This window comes from Scomber japonicus, chromosome 5, assembly GCF_027409825.1.
Source record: "Scomber japonicus isolate fScoJap1 chromosome 5, fScoJap1.pri, whole genome shotgun sequence".
Taxonomy (NCBI): domain Eukaryota; kingdom Metazoa; phylum Chordata; class Actinopteri; order Scombriformes; family Scombridae; genus Scomber; species Scomber japonicus.
The window spans coordinates 8,612,329-8,628,827 of NC_070582.1; the positions used below are offsets into that span (position 1 = coordinate 8,612,329).

General features: G+C 40.1%; 1 protein-coding gene across 1 annotated transcript; it reads left to right on the top strand.

The window, feature by feature from the left end:
• Nucleotides 1-315: 315 nt before the first annotated feature.
• Nucleotides 316-16,143, top strand: ticrr (TopBP1-interacting, checkpoint, and replication regulator). Its single transcript, XM_053318547.1, has 23 exons — nt 316-583; nt 1,625-2,148; nt 2,534-2,771; nt 3,451-3,686; nt 4,221-4,455; nt 5,173-5,311; nt 5,482-5,606; nt 5,817-6,020; nt 6,527-6,672; nt 6,886-6,986; nt 7,170-7,266; nt 7,622-7,704; nt 8,654-8,884; nt 9,101-9,188; nt 9,349-9,430; nt 9,886-10,014; nt 10,254-10,344; nt 10,464-10,522; nt 11,050-11,327; nt 12,008-12,902; nt 13,086-14,240; nt 14,940-15,071; nt 15,682-16,143. The coding sequence occupies exons 1-23, from the start codon at nt 409-411 to the stop codon at nt 15,798-15,800; spliced, it is 5,562 nt and encodes a 1,853-aa protein (XP_053174522.1). The 5' UTR covers nt 316-408; the 3' UTR covers nt 15,801-16,143.
• Nucleotides 16,144-16,499: the final 356 nt, after the last annotated feature.

Sequence of the window (16,499 nt, forward strand, 5' to 3'; positions counted from 1 at the left end):
CAGTGGGCGGGTTCTCGTTCAAGGAGCGCGAACGGTTAAGGGACGTACGGCTAGGAGAAAATGGCGATTAAAGAAGAGTTTAGGGTATGAGAATAACACTGTTTTAAAACTTTAAGAAGCATTTAGTAACAGCCACTAAGCTTTAGCGTATCTCTTTAAATATATCGGATGTGCCAAGTTATTTTAAAACGACGACAAGCGTTCAACTTATGTCACACTTAAGTGAAGCTAATGTGTGTTAGCCGAGGAACATGAAGACAGCTAATGCCAGTGAGTGTAAATGGCGTCTCTGTGCACACACACAATGAACGACCCCGTCAGCAGGTCAGCACACGTTTACTCGTCTAGTAGTGAATAACATTTGATCGAGGCTTGACCTGTTTTCATGGCTCATCGCTGAGGGACGGCATGGCTTTACACAACTTGGTGTTTGTTATCGACGTGGATTATGGAGATCACGAGTCTGTCGATCAGCTGGAAGTCAGAAACCATCTATTGAAACGAGGATTACTACAAATATTGCTGCATTTCGGCTACAAGTATGGATTTGAGAAACTGCGCTGGGGTTATAAATTCTTCCAAGGTAAGACTACTCGCAATGCCAGCTACATATCAAGAGAAGGGTAGTAGGTAGAGGGATCTCAGTGTTATCAGTCTAAACTTAGTGTCATTTTGTATTGTTGGTTCATTAACTGAGAGTTACAGAGTTCCCACGGTCATGAAATTCCTGGAAAAGTTATGCAATTAGAAAAACTGTTTTCCAGGCCTGGAACTGGTTTGGGATTAGGTGAATGTTTTTGGAAAAGTTTTGAATTAGTAGTAGTAGTAGTAGTAGTAGTTGTGTTTATTCAGTCATCACAACACAACAAACAGAATAGTAGTTACAGTATACAATAAGTAAACAGATTCTAAATAACATAATAGGCAGAAGCATAAAGCTTATCCTACATAAAATCCCACATTAAATTAAGCTACCCACCAAAAAATGATAATGAAAATGAGAGAAAAACAAAAAGAAAACACTACCTATTTCAATGTGTAACTCTCAAAAATAGGGACTAGCCGATCTGATATCAAAGATAACGGATATAAAACAGGCTGCATGAACTTGGACCCCCCACGTTTACCATGTCAAAAATCAGTAGATTCATTTAATATGAATATACTAATCATCCATTTCTATACTTTTAGCCTTTTAATATCTTCTAATATGTGATGTGGGGCGAAACACTTCCTTGTAATTATTATAAGACACCCATCATTTAGTGAGACCAAAGTGTTAAAACACCTGTTAAAAGGCACCAGAATACAGGAAATGACATCTACTCTGTTAAAAATGTTCTGGGAGAGGACATAAAAATGCGTATCAAAACACACACACACACACACACACACAAAAATGATGTATTTTATTTCCATTTTGTATGTTTTGGGTTACATTAGGAAAAGTCTGGCTTAAAGAAATGTGTCCAAGGTGTTTTAACAGCTATTTAAATGTAAAACTGGGTCAGAGTTGACCTTAAACAGTATGAAAGCTCAGTGGATTGCAGCATTATTACATAAATACTGCTTTTAATTCTCCTTCTTTTAAAGTCTTTTGTCTTTTGATGTTGTGTCTTCCAAGGTAAGACTACTCGCAATGCCAGCTTCATGTCTAGAGGATCAGACTTCAAGGAGCTTCTCCACAAAACATTTGAGGACTTTGAAATAGAGTTTGACTCCAAGTTTGACATAAAGGATAAACTGTGCAGCTCTCAGCAGAAGAAGAAGCAGCAGCAGCAGCAATGCAATCAATCTACATCAGTTCAAAACGCACTCAAAGAAACCCTGCTGGACTTCCAGTGGGACAGACCGGACATCACCTCTCCTACTAAACTCTCCCTGAGGCCCAGAAAGTCCAGCCGGCCTGGAAAGCCCAGTGTTGTTTCACAGGAGGATGATTTTTTAACAAGCAACGGGAGGAATGTGGTGTTTGTTGTGTCAGAGTGTCCTCAAACAGAGTCACAACTCATGAACTACCTCTCTTTGAGAAAGCATGGCGTTCCTGCTACAGATGTATCGGAGCACATTATATCCAGGGGTCTTCACGACATGCTGGTTCAGAGACAAGTTGTGCTGCACTGGATTGACAGCAGGTCTCATGTACAGGTGAGTACAGCATGTAGTACCGCAGCATTCAAGGAAGAGTTACCATAAGCCATCTACGAACAAACGAGTGTAACCTGTACAAATATGTCATACAACTATTGTTTTTATAAAGAACATTACATAACTGCATTTAAAGACCATAAAAACACATTTAAAATGCATCACAATATATAGAGGCCACTGACATACCATTAAGGACTGAAATTAGCAATTATTTTTATTGTCATCAATCATGTTGATTATTTTCTGGATTAATTAATGAGTCATTTTGTCCATAAAATGTCAGTAATTGTCACTCAAAGCCCACTGTGCAACCTTAAATGTCTTGTTTTGTCCATAACCTCTCAGTCTCTTTTATACAAACATCTCTGACCATTTATCGCAGGTCATGAAATGTGAGGACCACCTCGGCTCCAACAAGCTTTCCGAGGTCCTGGCGCAGATGGGTGGCAAAGTGATCCCTGTGGTCGCCCTGCTGAACCTCTGCTGCGCTCAGAAATCAGACTCCAGCTTCAGGAGAGAGAGCTTTACGTTCAGATCCGGCATCGAATACCTGCTGTCATCTGAAAGGCTGCACCGCATGGCTTTCCCTGTCACCACGGGAGTTGTGCAGTTGGAGCAAGGTTGGTAACATTCAAGAGAACCTTTAGTAACGTCTGGTATGATCCATTAGACACACATGACTCAAACTAGCCTCAGCTTGTGTCTCTTATGTATCAGCAGGTCACACCAGTTGTTCCACTAAAAGATATTTAGCTGGTTATGTTTGAATAACTAATAAAGTCATTTATAAACACTTATCATTGTTCTGAAGGTATTTTCAGCTTCCTTGAAAGACTTTTTTAACCATCTGCATATAAAAAATATTCTGTCCTCTGAATGATAAACGATTTTTAGTCCGTCTTCCAAATGGCACCTCTGCTTCTGAATCAAAACAAAAATGGCGAAGAGCATTTTAGGATTCTGAAAATACGTCACAACAGTGTTTTTAAACAGTCTTGCAAGATTTCCAAACATTGCTGTCTAATTTTTTTTTTTAAGAAACTGATGTGACCCAATTGCTTGGCATCACGAGAGGCACAAACTGCTGCTAGACTCAACATACTTGAAAAAGTCCAGCTTTTATAATGGTCCATGTGATCTATTGTTTAAATACTGTACTGGGCTTCATAAAAATGTCTCATATTTTTTTTAGCCACTAAATTTGATAACGTGAGCAAAACACAACAGGACCGTGATTAAACACTAGTGTTGACGGAACGAAGAGCCATTATTCACTTGTGTTGCTCTTCACCCACCCAGGCGATGTGACACAGAGCTGTGCTGTAATGGTGGAGCCAGTGTCTCGCAGACAGAGGCTTCTCTCAGAGTCCGTGGAAGTCTGTCTGAAAGGAGTGCTTCAGGGCTGGGACGCCTCATCACTGACACAGACCTCCACAGAGTCATGGGTGCTCCAGTGCTCCAGCAGCAGTGACCAAGAAGCTGCTGCTGCCTTCCAGCATCTCCTCATGGAGCTCTCTGCTCATGCTCTGCACATGGTGAGACGTCCCAACACAGCGGTGCTATTTTAAGCAGGATCCACCCACCAACAACATATTAGTTTATATGATACTATTATATTTATACATTTTTCAGATGTCATAAATATTAATTGTAAATGTTAGAAACAGTCACTGTTTTTTTTAAGCTGTCAGATTTGAGCTGACATTCAACACAGAGAAATTAATTTCAGAAAAAGGCACATATCTGTTTCTCACTTTGAAAAACGGGCAGCACTCTCTTCCAAATATGGAAAGTAGACAAGGCAGGTTGAAAGTGAGATAGTACACCACACTTTTCTTCAAATAACTCTCACTTGCACCAATATCTAAAAATGTGACTAAAGTTAGATTGTTCCCTAAATCAAATATTTTGAATGCATCAGTTGAGTGAATTAGTTTAGTTTTAGCTTAGTTTATTTGGATCCCCATTAGCTGTTACCGAGGCAACAGCTACTCTTCCTGGGGTCCATGATTGCTGCATCATAACATAAATACTTCTACTTTTTCCCCATCTTTTGCTTGTTCCTCTAGTTTGCTGAGGTGAGTGACAGCGGCCTGGTCTCCTCAGCGGTCCTCTCCCCCTTGTCACACTTTACTGCTCTGCTCACCGTCCTCCAGCCTCGGATCACTCAAAACGACCAGCTCCTCACTGCTGACATCGTTGCCCCGGCCGCAGCTGAAACCTCCTCTGACTTGCCAGATGTCGTGAGCAGCGTTCTGGGAGTAGTGTACGACATCATGGAGGAGGACGGTGACGGTATCGATGGTAAGGATAGAGTAGTAATAGGAGAAAGAGCACCCACATGATTCTGACAAAGACTATCAAAAGGTCTTGAGGAAGGATATAAAATTGTTAATAGTTGTCCAGAATGGCCACGCTTGAAGCCTGCGGTCATAGAGAGGAAGAAGACACAATGTTCTTTAAATAAGGAGATAACCGCACACATTTTCCGACAGCATCTCCTGGAACGTTTTCATAGTGTTAGAAACTCTGCCTGATTGTCTGGTCTTTCACCAAACTATGCACTGAGCTTGGTGTTGGTTTCAGTTAATTTGGGTTCACAAAAACACAGACAGAAACTAAACTAACATTCTTCAGGAATGAGGTTTATAATTCATTATCTATGATAGTCTTAACACAAGATTTCCTCATTATCAGCAGTACACCAAATCTTTTCCGATGTTCTGTGTTTATTGTGTCTTCTCCTTCACTTTTCTTCTCTTGTCTCTTCCTTTTTTCTGCTTATATTCGATAAGACCGGAATTCATGACATTTGGCAGCCAATTGTGTGACTGTGACCATGACAACTGTTACTGTTACTTACATATTCACATATTTATGGTCCTGATCTATGTGCATGCCTTATTAAAATTGCAGATAAGACACCAAAACTACTACATGTTTGATGGTGCTTTATTTTTGCAAATGCATGTAGGATTGTATAGCCAGCTTTTTATTGTGTTTTTTTCCTTTATTCCTCAGATCAGCCAATCAGCCATCCTGTTCCAGAGTGGGCCCAGCAGGAACTCGGTCATTATCCACTGACAACAGGCGTGTTGGAGAGTTGGTTCCCTCAGTCGGATCAGTCAGGAGTCAGCCCCCATTTAATGGAGTCGTTGAGGTATGGGCATTTAATTTCACAATCTTTTAATGACTGTATTGTACTAAGCAGGAGTTTTATAAAGATTTACAAGACTAATAAAAGGAAACCTACTGTGTAATATACTCAGTCTTGTCACAAAACGGTGACTGCTATGGTCCTGATGTTGTATTTTGTGTATCGTTGAACAGGTTGCTGCATGCAGCGCCAGATCAGAGAGAAGAGGAGGAGTCTGTCTTACAGCAGGAGCTGATCAGTGATCTGTCCGAACTGTATCAGACGTCCCAGGGTGCAGACAAAAAGACGGGCAAGAAACGTATGAAAGTTTAATGCATATTTTAACTGTTTCTGTGATGGTCATGACATTCAGAAAAGTATGGACTCCCTCTAATGCAGCAATAAAGTTAACTTGTTTTTTAATTGTGAGAAAATGGGAGAAAAACATTCCTGTATTTCTTTTTCAAAATAACAGATGGAGCATCATGAATTAATTTTTCTTGATGTAATTTTCCCTCTTTACCTGCAGGTGGCGCCCAGCGCACCCCAGTGAAACAGAAGATGAAGACGATGAGCCGCTCCTTGCAGATGCTGAATGTAGCGCGGCTCAACGTGAAAGCCCAGAAGGACCAGGCCGAGGCCGAGCAGCAGGGGGCGGAGGTCAAGGGGTCGGACAGACAGGGGAAGAAACGGACGAGTGACAGAAACAAATCTGGAGGAGCCAACGCCATCAGTGAGTGTCCCCGTCAAAATGTTATGACACTGTTATTCTACAACATTTTGGACCTTTTTAAGAGTGAACATTTTTAAATCCAGGTTAAAAATGTTCTCTTTTTGTGTGCTGATGTTTGAGCTCTTTTTTAATTTGCACTACGTATGTTCTTTTTAATAATTGTAATACAAATCATTATTTTATGCTGCAGTCTTATACTTTATGCTCTATTTTAGTCTGTTATTTTTCTGTACTATTTTAAGTTTTTGTTTTTAATTGTATGTTTTAAAGTTTCCAATTTTTACTGTTTTAATATTTTGTTTCTTCTATGTATGAAATGCACTGTCTAGATAAAGCTGCCTTTCCTTTCAACTCCAAGGAGACGCAAACAAACATAAAATAAGAATCTACATTATGTTTTAAAGCCCAGAGAGACAAAACTCTCTAAATGCTTATTGATAAAGTGAGTGATTCAGTAATTTTAACATGGTAACAACTCACATGATGTATCTTCTCCCTTTGCTCAGGCTTCACCAGTGAGGCAGAGCTGCTCTCCCATCTGAAATCCAGTTATGAGAAGACCATAGCAGAGAGAGACTCGTCCCTCATCACTGGTTCCCAGCAGCTCCTGTCTGCTGTGAAAACCTTCCTAATGGCAGAATCCGACCCAGAGGTGAAACTCAGAAGAGCTTTTCATGACTAGTTATTCTTATCTAATCGTGCGTTAATTGATAGATGATTATGCTACACAATTGAAGATACCACATATCGTGGTGTCAGTTAGTACATTTTTGTAGATTGCCAGATTGCACCGTTTACATTTATAAGCTCAGGAGAATTTATTACATTTACAATAACGTGTAACATTTGATGTCTGTTTTTACAGGTGAAAACTTCACAGTTTGTCCAGCAGCACCTCCTCAAGACCAGCAAATCAATCAGGCAGCTCTATGGCACAGCCGCTGATGTTGAGAGCAAAGTTAGAGAGTGAGTGCTTTCTATTATCTCTTTCAAACTGAGTGTATGGATCAGCCAATTAACCCCCTGACTCCTTCCCAGATATGCATGTGTTTTTACACTGGTTGATAAATGAAGGTTAATAAAGTAATTTTACTCCACGGTCAGGTCAGGTTATCTTTGGATGTCAGTAACACAAGTTGTCTCCTGTAGGTGTCAGATACAGGCGTTGTTGAGACTGGAGCTGTGCAGACTGTTCTCCTCTCCAGAGCAGGCTGACTCACTGGATGCTGATCAGATGGCAGAGGAGGTAGGATGCTCACTATTTATTACTGCTCTGCTTTTACGTGATAGCAAAGATAGTTTATTCTTAAAGTTAGCACTGTTGCTCTTTTCATACAAAGATGCTCTTAAACTATATTTGGCTGGTTGTTTTTGTGCATTTTCTTTGACTGGCATACTAAACAAAATGAAGCATAGTATTCATCTGATTGGGAAATGACCATGATAAATTGATTCCTCAAGTAAATCACCACAAACTAACACATTTTAGATTTAATTGAAAGATTCTTATTTACAATTTGAAACTGGTTTATGTCTGTATTTATCTCCACTGACTCCACAATAGAGAAAAAACCAAATAAATTCAAACTTCTGCTCCTCAGGTGGCTGAAATGCTGAGGATTATCTCGCTAACAAAAGACCCAGTTTGCCTTGCAAGGTTCCTTCAAGACGAGGTCCTCCCAGGGTAAGTACTTTGGTACTTTTTTTGTGTGTGTGTGTGTCCCCCAGAAGATTGGTTAGATTGATTAATAGTAGTTGTAGGAGCTGATTGTAAGGCCATCAGCAGTATTACAGTGTTACTTTTAGTTACAAATTCATGATTTTGAGTTTTCTGCAGTGTTACCTTAATTTGCCAAAACACCTTGCTGCACGATCGCCTTAAATCTTTTACTGATGTTCGCACCATGTGGCTGCAGGGACGGCAATCTGGCAGTCTGTCAGTCTGTCAGTCAGTTCACCATTTGGTCCAGAGTTAAATATCTCAACAACTATTGACATGAAGTAAGACATTCATAGTTCCCAGACAGTGAATCGTAATAAAATAAGTGATTCCCTGATTTTCACTTGAAATAGTGGGTTTTCTTTTCCTTATCCCAGAGATGCTGAATAAAAAATGTTGAATAAAATAAAATAAAAACCCACCAACATATGTTATTTGTCAATGTGTGTCCAGACCTTTGCACAGAACTGTATCTCCACCATGCGGCTGACATTAAGCTTTTAAGTGAAATGTCTTAGCAGTTATTGGATTGCTATGAACTTTGGTGTAGGCATTCATGCTCCCCTCTGTGTGAACTGTAGTGAAGTTTGGTGATGCCTCAAGTTTTCATCTAGCGCCATCATCAGGTCAAACTGGTTTATGACTAAACTAACTATCACCAATCCTGTACTTTGTGTTTAATTTAAATAAGCAAGGATAACACAGTAAACTAAGTTGTAAGTTAGGTTGCTGCTGTGTCCAATACAGCCTCACTGAGCTGCTAGCATGACTGTAGGCTGATAATCTTGTTAAAAACACAACTGATGAAAAATGCCAAGTTTGAAATGCCAGCTGTTTGTATCACAGCCTCCATATTGAGTTGTAATGGGGGAAGCACAGATTTTTAACAAAAGCCCTTTCTGTGTCCTGCCAGGTTCCTAACAGCTGTCCCCAGGGTGCTCGCGGATATCTACCACAGTCTTGGCACTCAGCTCCCCGAGGCCTTGGTGGCTGTTCTGCCTGCTGACTTCTTCAGTGACGAGTCCGTTGCCAAGGACAGCCTTTCTCCTTCGGCCTCCTCGCCTCCCCTTTCCACACACAGCCTGGTTTCAGATGGCAAAGATCGTCTGCAGGACCTGAGAAATCGCTCAGCCAAAAAGAGGAGGTGAGGGGGAGGCTTTATGTTAGCTGAAAAGACACAAGAGACATGTTTTTTGGGCTGGAAGTGAAAACTATGAAACACTTTAACAAGAAAATGACATTTCAGTGAAGATAATGACAGATTTTGCTCATTGAATGTTTGCTTTCTCACTAGAATTTATAGCAATTGTATCATGGATGTGTTTTGTGCAGAATTAAAGTATTGTCTTTTTTTTTTTAGGAGTGGGATGCTGACTCGTCATCGCAGCATGACTGAATCATCGCAGAGTCTACGACAAATAGAGATACCTAAAAAGAATACAAGAACTGTAAGATGATCAAAGAGAATGAATCAGTCTTAAAATCTCATTTGGGTTACAATGAAATCTTGAATAACTAGTATTTTCATAAAGTCTCTAATGTTTGCATTTTGACCTGCTGCACATTATTCCAAGTTGACATGTGATTTTTTTGTTTTGTTTTCATCAGTCAAAATCAAAGGTGTCAAAGGTGTGTGTTGCTTTGGAGAAGCGTGTTGAAGAGCCACAACCTCAGAAACAAGAAACACAAGGTATGTTCTGTTTTACATTCAACTTGATCAAAAACCCCCAGTATGAAACCTTTGGCTGCTCAACCCGAAAATCTACTTTTTGATCATACACTTTTAAAAGTTTGTAGTTTTTTAATTCTGAAGTGACTTAACTCACTCACTCCCCTGCTGTCTCTGGGTTTGCTCAGTATGTTTCAATTAGTCATAGTTCTGTGATAATGTGGCTAAATATACGACTTCTGATGGGCCTTTTGAAGAGGGAAAGACTTTGTTACTGACTGCAAGCAAACTACAGACTCTCGTAGGGGAGGAAGAGTCATTCTCTAAAGATAGATTTTGGGTGGAGTCTTATATGATACCAATTTGACACCTTAAAATTAGTTTTGAAGCAAAAGCCTACATAAGGAGGTGTGCAGTAAGCATCACCGTGTTGATACTCGAGTCCTAAATGGAGACCTTGTTTTGATTGTCCACAGAGGTGACCAAGGTGAGGAGAAACCTGTTCAACCAAGAGATTGTTTCCCCCTCAAAGAAAGCCAAGCTGCCAAGGAGCCAGTCTGTGTCCGCTGTGGAAGGAGTGAAACGCAAACGATCTCAGTCTGAAGGTACAAGCTGTTATTATTATAGCAAATTAATTTAAATATAAAAGTAAAAGAGAGAAAAGAAGGAAGGAAAGCTAACAAGACAACCTTAATATTCTAGTGATCCCTACTAGATTAATCTTAAACGAAAAAGTTTAAGTAGAGTATTTTTTAGTGAGTTTATATTTCACCACACGTCCATTTTTTAATTACCTGGATGTCTTTTTATTAAAATGATCTCAATGGAAATTCTTTTTTTACAGAGAGACACAAACTTATAACAAAGAAAGTTTGTGAAACACCGCTCCACAAACAAGTGTCCAGTCGGCTCCTTTATCGGCAGAAAATGGGAAGGTATGTTTATTTCACGAATAGCTTTATTTATTGATTTATAAAGTTATTTCCTCACATTTTTTGCATTGTCTCTCATTACCAAATGATATAAATGAGTTATATTTACTGTTATTTTTCAGGAGATCTGACCCAAGTGAGGAATGCATTGTGGAAGAATCTCCAGTAAAACCAGCAGAAGGTATTTTTACTGAAACCAGAACTGTTTTTGTCTTTCTTAACACAAAATATGTGCATGAATATATGGATTATAATCTATATTTGTCTTGTTTATGATTACACAAAGAAAAGTAGGTGATGTAATCAGAGATGCAAGCAGAGCAGGAGTTTGAGGACTGACTGTTACAATATTGATTTATATACAGTAAAATTAATGTTAAATACAGTTGCACAGAAAATATTTTAATTTAAATAAAATGACTCACATTATTAAAAAAAAACAACTAAATCCTGCTAAAAACAAATTGGATTCATTTATTTCTTTAACATTTCTAGAAACTTCTCAATTTTTATGAATGACTTTTGACAGTAGTTACAATTAGAATACATTTTATATATATCTTGTATCTTATTCTTATATATATTTGATTTCAAAGGTTGCATTTTAATACAATTCAGCTAATGTCTGTAACTTAATTAATGACCTTTTTTTTGTTGAATTGTATGAAGGTGATTTATAACCTTTCTCATGCTTTGTGTTTGTTGCAGACCTAAGAAGAAGCCCAAGGATAAAGAAGTTTGCTCGAAGACACTCAACTATCTTCTATTCAAGTTCTCAACCTCGCTCCCGAAACCTGGAGAGGGCTCTGTCTGCGTCCCAGCTGAGTCTCAGCGACAGCAAAATCAGCAACATTAATGTAAAAACTGTCCGGTCTCCGATGCGACTTCTTTTCGGGGCGGCTGATTCTCCCACTCGTCCTTCTACCTCTGGAGAGTCAACGAGGGCCTCCAGGAGACGACTGTCTACAGACTCCAGTGTCTTTGAGGTGTGTCTCCACTTCATAATATGAATAATTAAAACACATTACAGGCATTAGCAGATGTGCTTAATAAGTGGATTCTTTAACTTTCACAATGTAATTTTACTTCATGGGACTTAAAAATATATTATAAATCGGTTCAGCTCTCCATTTAATTACAATATACAGTACTGTGCAAAAGTCTTAGGCCACCATCATCATACAGACAGATGCATATGTACACAAACTTTAACATTAATTATTAAATATTATTATTATTAATTAAGAGTCAGGTTCCTGCTGTTGCTCAAGTGTAAGGGTAGGTCACTAAATACCTGCACTTTTAGCCTAGAGAAGCTGCTTTTTCAGGGGTTTTTCTTGTTTTTTAATACTGCATACACGTTTCCTGTATCTACTGGTTGTATTCTAATAAAGAGACTGAGAAATAATTACATATGGTCATTATAGCACTGCTAAAACAACAAATCTAATGGTGGCCTCAGACTTTTGCACAGTACTGTACACAAATCAATTCCTCCATCTTCTCATTTTAATATGCTAAACTATTGACTTGACTAAGTTATGTGATTCCGTTGGATAATATTAAAAAATTACAGTTCACTGTGTAAATAGGGTGTATTTAATAATTGTGTATCTGTGTTGATCCTGAGTTGAATTTAAGTGCTTTGTTTATTTGTATTTTATAGAGTCCAAATAAAACACCGACAAAGTCACCCAGCAAACGTGGGTGTCATGGAAACACATCTCCTCGAACCCCAGGAACCCCAAAAACCCCAACAAGGACGCATGTTCTCTCAGTTGCAGAGAGCCCCGTCGCAGGCAGCTCTCATGAGCTTGGTATGGCTTTGAGAGGCAGTCCTTTCAGATCTCCAGCCAGAAGGACTCTGGTGGTAGAGACGCCGACAAAACAAAGCCCTCTAGGAAACCAGCTGAAGGGTATCCTCAGGACTCCGGTTAAAGCTGGGGGTGAATGTAGCTCTTCATCTGGATCACATTTACTCAACAGTCCAGTGTCCAGGACTCCCAAAAAGAGCGTCACGTGGTCTCCATCTCCACAAAAATGTAGAATGGCGGAGAACGTTACGTTCAAGGTGCCGGAGTCGCCGCACCTTGCATCTCGCATTTCTCCAAGACTGCGGAGGTCTCTGAACATGTTTAGCAGTCCTGTGAAAAGCAGCAACAGCACATCCGACATTTTCAAAACTCCAGAAAAGACAACAGGACACAACTTTTCTTGTCACGTAAGTTTGTCAAAGATTTCGGGAGATGTACATACTGTGTTTTTGACGCCAGAAAAAGATTACAGGTCATCTGAAGGATTTGACAACGGGATGAGAACTCCTGTAAAAGACACTAAAAGTGACAATCTACTAGAAAACCCTCCTTCACAATCCACCCCGCCTCCAGACGATCATCTCTCACCTAAACTCGGCAGTGCAGCTCAAACCAAGTCTCCCAGTCCCACTCACCAAATGATGACTCGCTCTGGACGAACCCCAGGCAAAAGTACAAACATTGCATCCCCATGTAAGCCAGTATTTAAGCCAGTAGGACAGAGTACAGTTTCAGAGGGATCAGATAGTTTACTTAAGTCGCCAGCAAAGTCCCTGACAACAAGAATGAGGTCCAGTCAAGGTGCTAAAACCAGACATAACTTAAGATCCCAGTCTAATGAAAATGTTCCCTCCAAACTAAACACAGAATCCGACTCTGCTGCCGAGAGCTGCGACCTTGTGGAAAAGCACACACGGTCTGATACGAAAGACGAGGTACAAGCTGACTTCTCGCAAACCTCCGAAACAGACTCGAGTTCCCACACAGACTCTCAGCAGTTTAAATCCTCACATTTCAACTCCCCCACCACAGACGACGAGAGTATCGAAATTGTCAATGCGGCAGTTGTCAAGACCCAGTTTAGCGGGGGGCTCAAGATGAATATCAGCTTTTCACGGAAGCCTTCGAAGTCTAATGAAGAGTTTTTGTCAGACATGGCGGCCTCTCCTAAACCAGGTGTGCCACCACAAGGCGCATCTGGGCGAAGCTACGGTTTCCGGCAAACCCCCGACCGCCAACAGAGGGAGGCTGCTGCTCGTTTGGGGTACGCTAACGACTCTCCTCGATTTTCAACCCCGAGAGGCCTCTCCAGGCTAAGTCGGCAAACGGGTACGAGTACACCGAACCCTCTGACGTACCAAGTAGAAATGGAAATGCAAACATCGGGACTGCCCAAACTCAAAATCAAACGCACAGACTCCATGAACGCAGGTGATTTGGTCACTGACGGTCCTCGATCGGGAGGTCAGAGCCCTTTAGTTGGTGTGAAACCTTCTCAGCTGGAAAGCCCTTTAGCTTTGTTCTCTAGACACAGAGATCCTGGGTGCGTCTCGCCATCTCTCTGTACTCACGTCACCCCGGCCAAGAGCACGCCCGGGAAAGGTGGAAGTGTCCAAACTTACATTTGCCACTCCTACACCCCCACACGCCATCCTGCAGGACCCACACTGTCTCCTGTGACTGCGGATATCATCCCCCTGTCCCCCTCACCTGTCGGAAAGGTTGCCCCCGACAACCTCAACAGCTGGCCTCGGAGGAAGAGAGCCCAGATCGGAGTGTTTGGAGGAGGGAAGGATCGCTGCCTGAAGGGGGAGCCGCTGCTGGAGGAGCTGCTGGAGGAAGCAGAGCTCGGAGTGAGCAGGTTACAAGACACGGAGGACACCGACGAGCCCCCGAGCAACAAAGCTGCAGCGTTAACTCTGACGTCACGACAGTCGCCTCCAGTCGGAGCGGACGCGTCTCCTCTCTCTCCTCGGGAAGACTTGTACTGGATAGAGAAGCTGGCTCATCAGGCCGAGTGCACTCATCCTCAGACCGCTGAAGAAGAAATGATGTGGACAGCTGGAAATGGAGACGTCAAGTCAAGTAAGCAATGAATGACCGACACCGTCTGTAACACAACATGAATCTTTATAAGCTTTAAAATGAGACTCTTCTTATTTGGATTTTCCAGCAAATTGACATACAGTGGTAACAGAAAAAAGACATAGTTGTACATCAATGCCAAAAATCCTCTATACCCGAACCCACTCAAGACAGATCAGAACCAAACAGGGACACACAATACATACACGCATCTCGACATAACAACCAAAAAATAAACTTAAAAATGTATTTGAAAATAAGTAAATAAATAACTATGATGGATAAATGGATAAAAACAAGCAAGCAAGCAAGGACAGACATAGAACTTAGTCTTCCTCAACCTAAAGCAGTTTTATGTTATGAAAAGTGAGTTTGAAGTAATATAAAATAAAACAAAGCTCACAAATATTCATAAATTCAGTGTACATGTTTAGTAATTTTGCCAATGTCAAAACTCTAGCTCTCAAATGGCTCATAAAAAACAATTGACAAGTGCACCATTTGAAACTGAATATGATCATTCTAATAAAAAATATAACTATTACAGTTTTTAAGAGATTACATAATAAAGACACAGTTCATTTTTTCTTACATTGACGCAGTAAGTTGATAATGCAGCTTTTTAAGTAAAGTAAAGTATTCTGCCATTTTGAGTCCCAGTAATTTAATCATGTCTGTCGTCTTCTTCATTTTCAACAGTTGCGACTCCTCCCAGCTCCAGCAAAGCGAGGAAGCCGGTGACAGCGAGTGGGATTTTGGCCCTCACTAACTCTCCGCTGTTGTTCAAGGGCAGAACCGGTTCTGCTAGCAAGAGAACTCCACGTGGTAAAGGTGAGATGTTCAATGTCTGTGTTGCACAGTGGTGTTTTTAAATATTTAACAGTTCATTAAAGACACAACCTGTTTTCCAAATGTAAATAAAATAATCCTCTAATCTCTAGTTTGATCAATTAAATGCAAACAAATGAATTCACAATCACTATTTCATTGTCCTGGAGAAAATTTTATAGAATTTGATCAATACAAAAAATATTTTAATAAACACAGGTCAAACTTGTACATTTACATATATAAATGTGTATCAACTGCACAAATAAAAATAAAAAAAGTGTCGCAATCTGGACGAGAATGAGGCTGCAATTTGTCAGGGAGGAAGATATTATACACTTAACCTCACTTTACACCTTTTTTATTGCATTTAGGCTCAAATAGTCATATCACAATCAGTCAATCTTTAGTTATATAGCAGCTTTATACAGATTAATGTAGTTTTAAAGTGCTTCACAGTTGATTGAAGAAATGTATTATGATGTGTTTTTACAGCTCTCAAATGTAACAAAAGGGTCAAATTTGACCCTGAACAGTATGTAAAGGGTTAAGAACTGACATCACCCTAACCATAAATTTACTAACCTACCTCTTTATCTCCTAAATGTTGTAGATGAAGCTGCATCAGAGAGGAGGATGGATGTTGACGTGGAGGTCTCTCCCTTCAGTCAGCCGATAAGACGCTCAAACACAGCGGGGAAAAGCTACAGCAGGAAGAGGCTGCTCCCCTGAACCACCATCATCCATCCATCCGTCCATCCATCATTCGGCAAGCAGAGCGAGAAACAAATCAGCTCATTCTCTGTTTTAAATGTGAAGTTTTGAGACTTTTTGTCAGGAGTGCTTTTGATGGCAGATCTGAAAGATGTCTTTTTAAGAACCGCTTCAAAGGTTTGTTAGATGAATGTCCCTTTCAGACTCCTCCGCCAACACTTTCCCCTCTGACATTTTCTCCTCTCACCAGCAGCTTGTGTTTTATATCTGGACATTTTTAAGACTTACAGTTTTATAGGTAAGTTTTACACTGAGGTTTTAAGCTCTTGAAGAGTTTCAGTTTATTAAAAATGTCCTTTAGTGTTCCTATTGATTTATTTTGTGCCATATTTCCAAAAACTTGGAAAATTATGTATATTATGTAATCAGCCTTTTTTTACAATCAAGTCGGAGCCTTAATGTATATGTATGAGAACTGTTTGTGTTTATTTATTAGTTTGTTTTGTTTTTTCTTGTCATAAAATTGCTTTTAAGTAAAAGGGAAATATTGAAGGAGGGGAGGATTTATTGATAATGTAAATATGTTAAAAGTTACCAAAGTCTTTTGTAAATATCCGTTTACTTTACTGGAATGTTTTAGGGGGGGTTTATTTGTTACCCTCATTTGCCACAATTCACAAGTGAACATATTCATTTGCAGCATTTGGGATTATTATT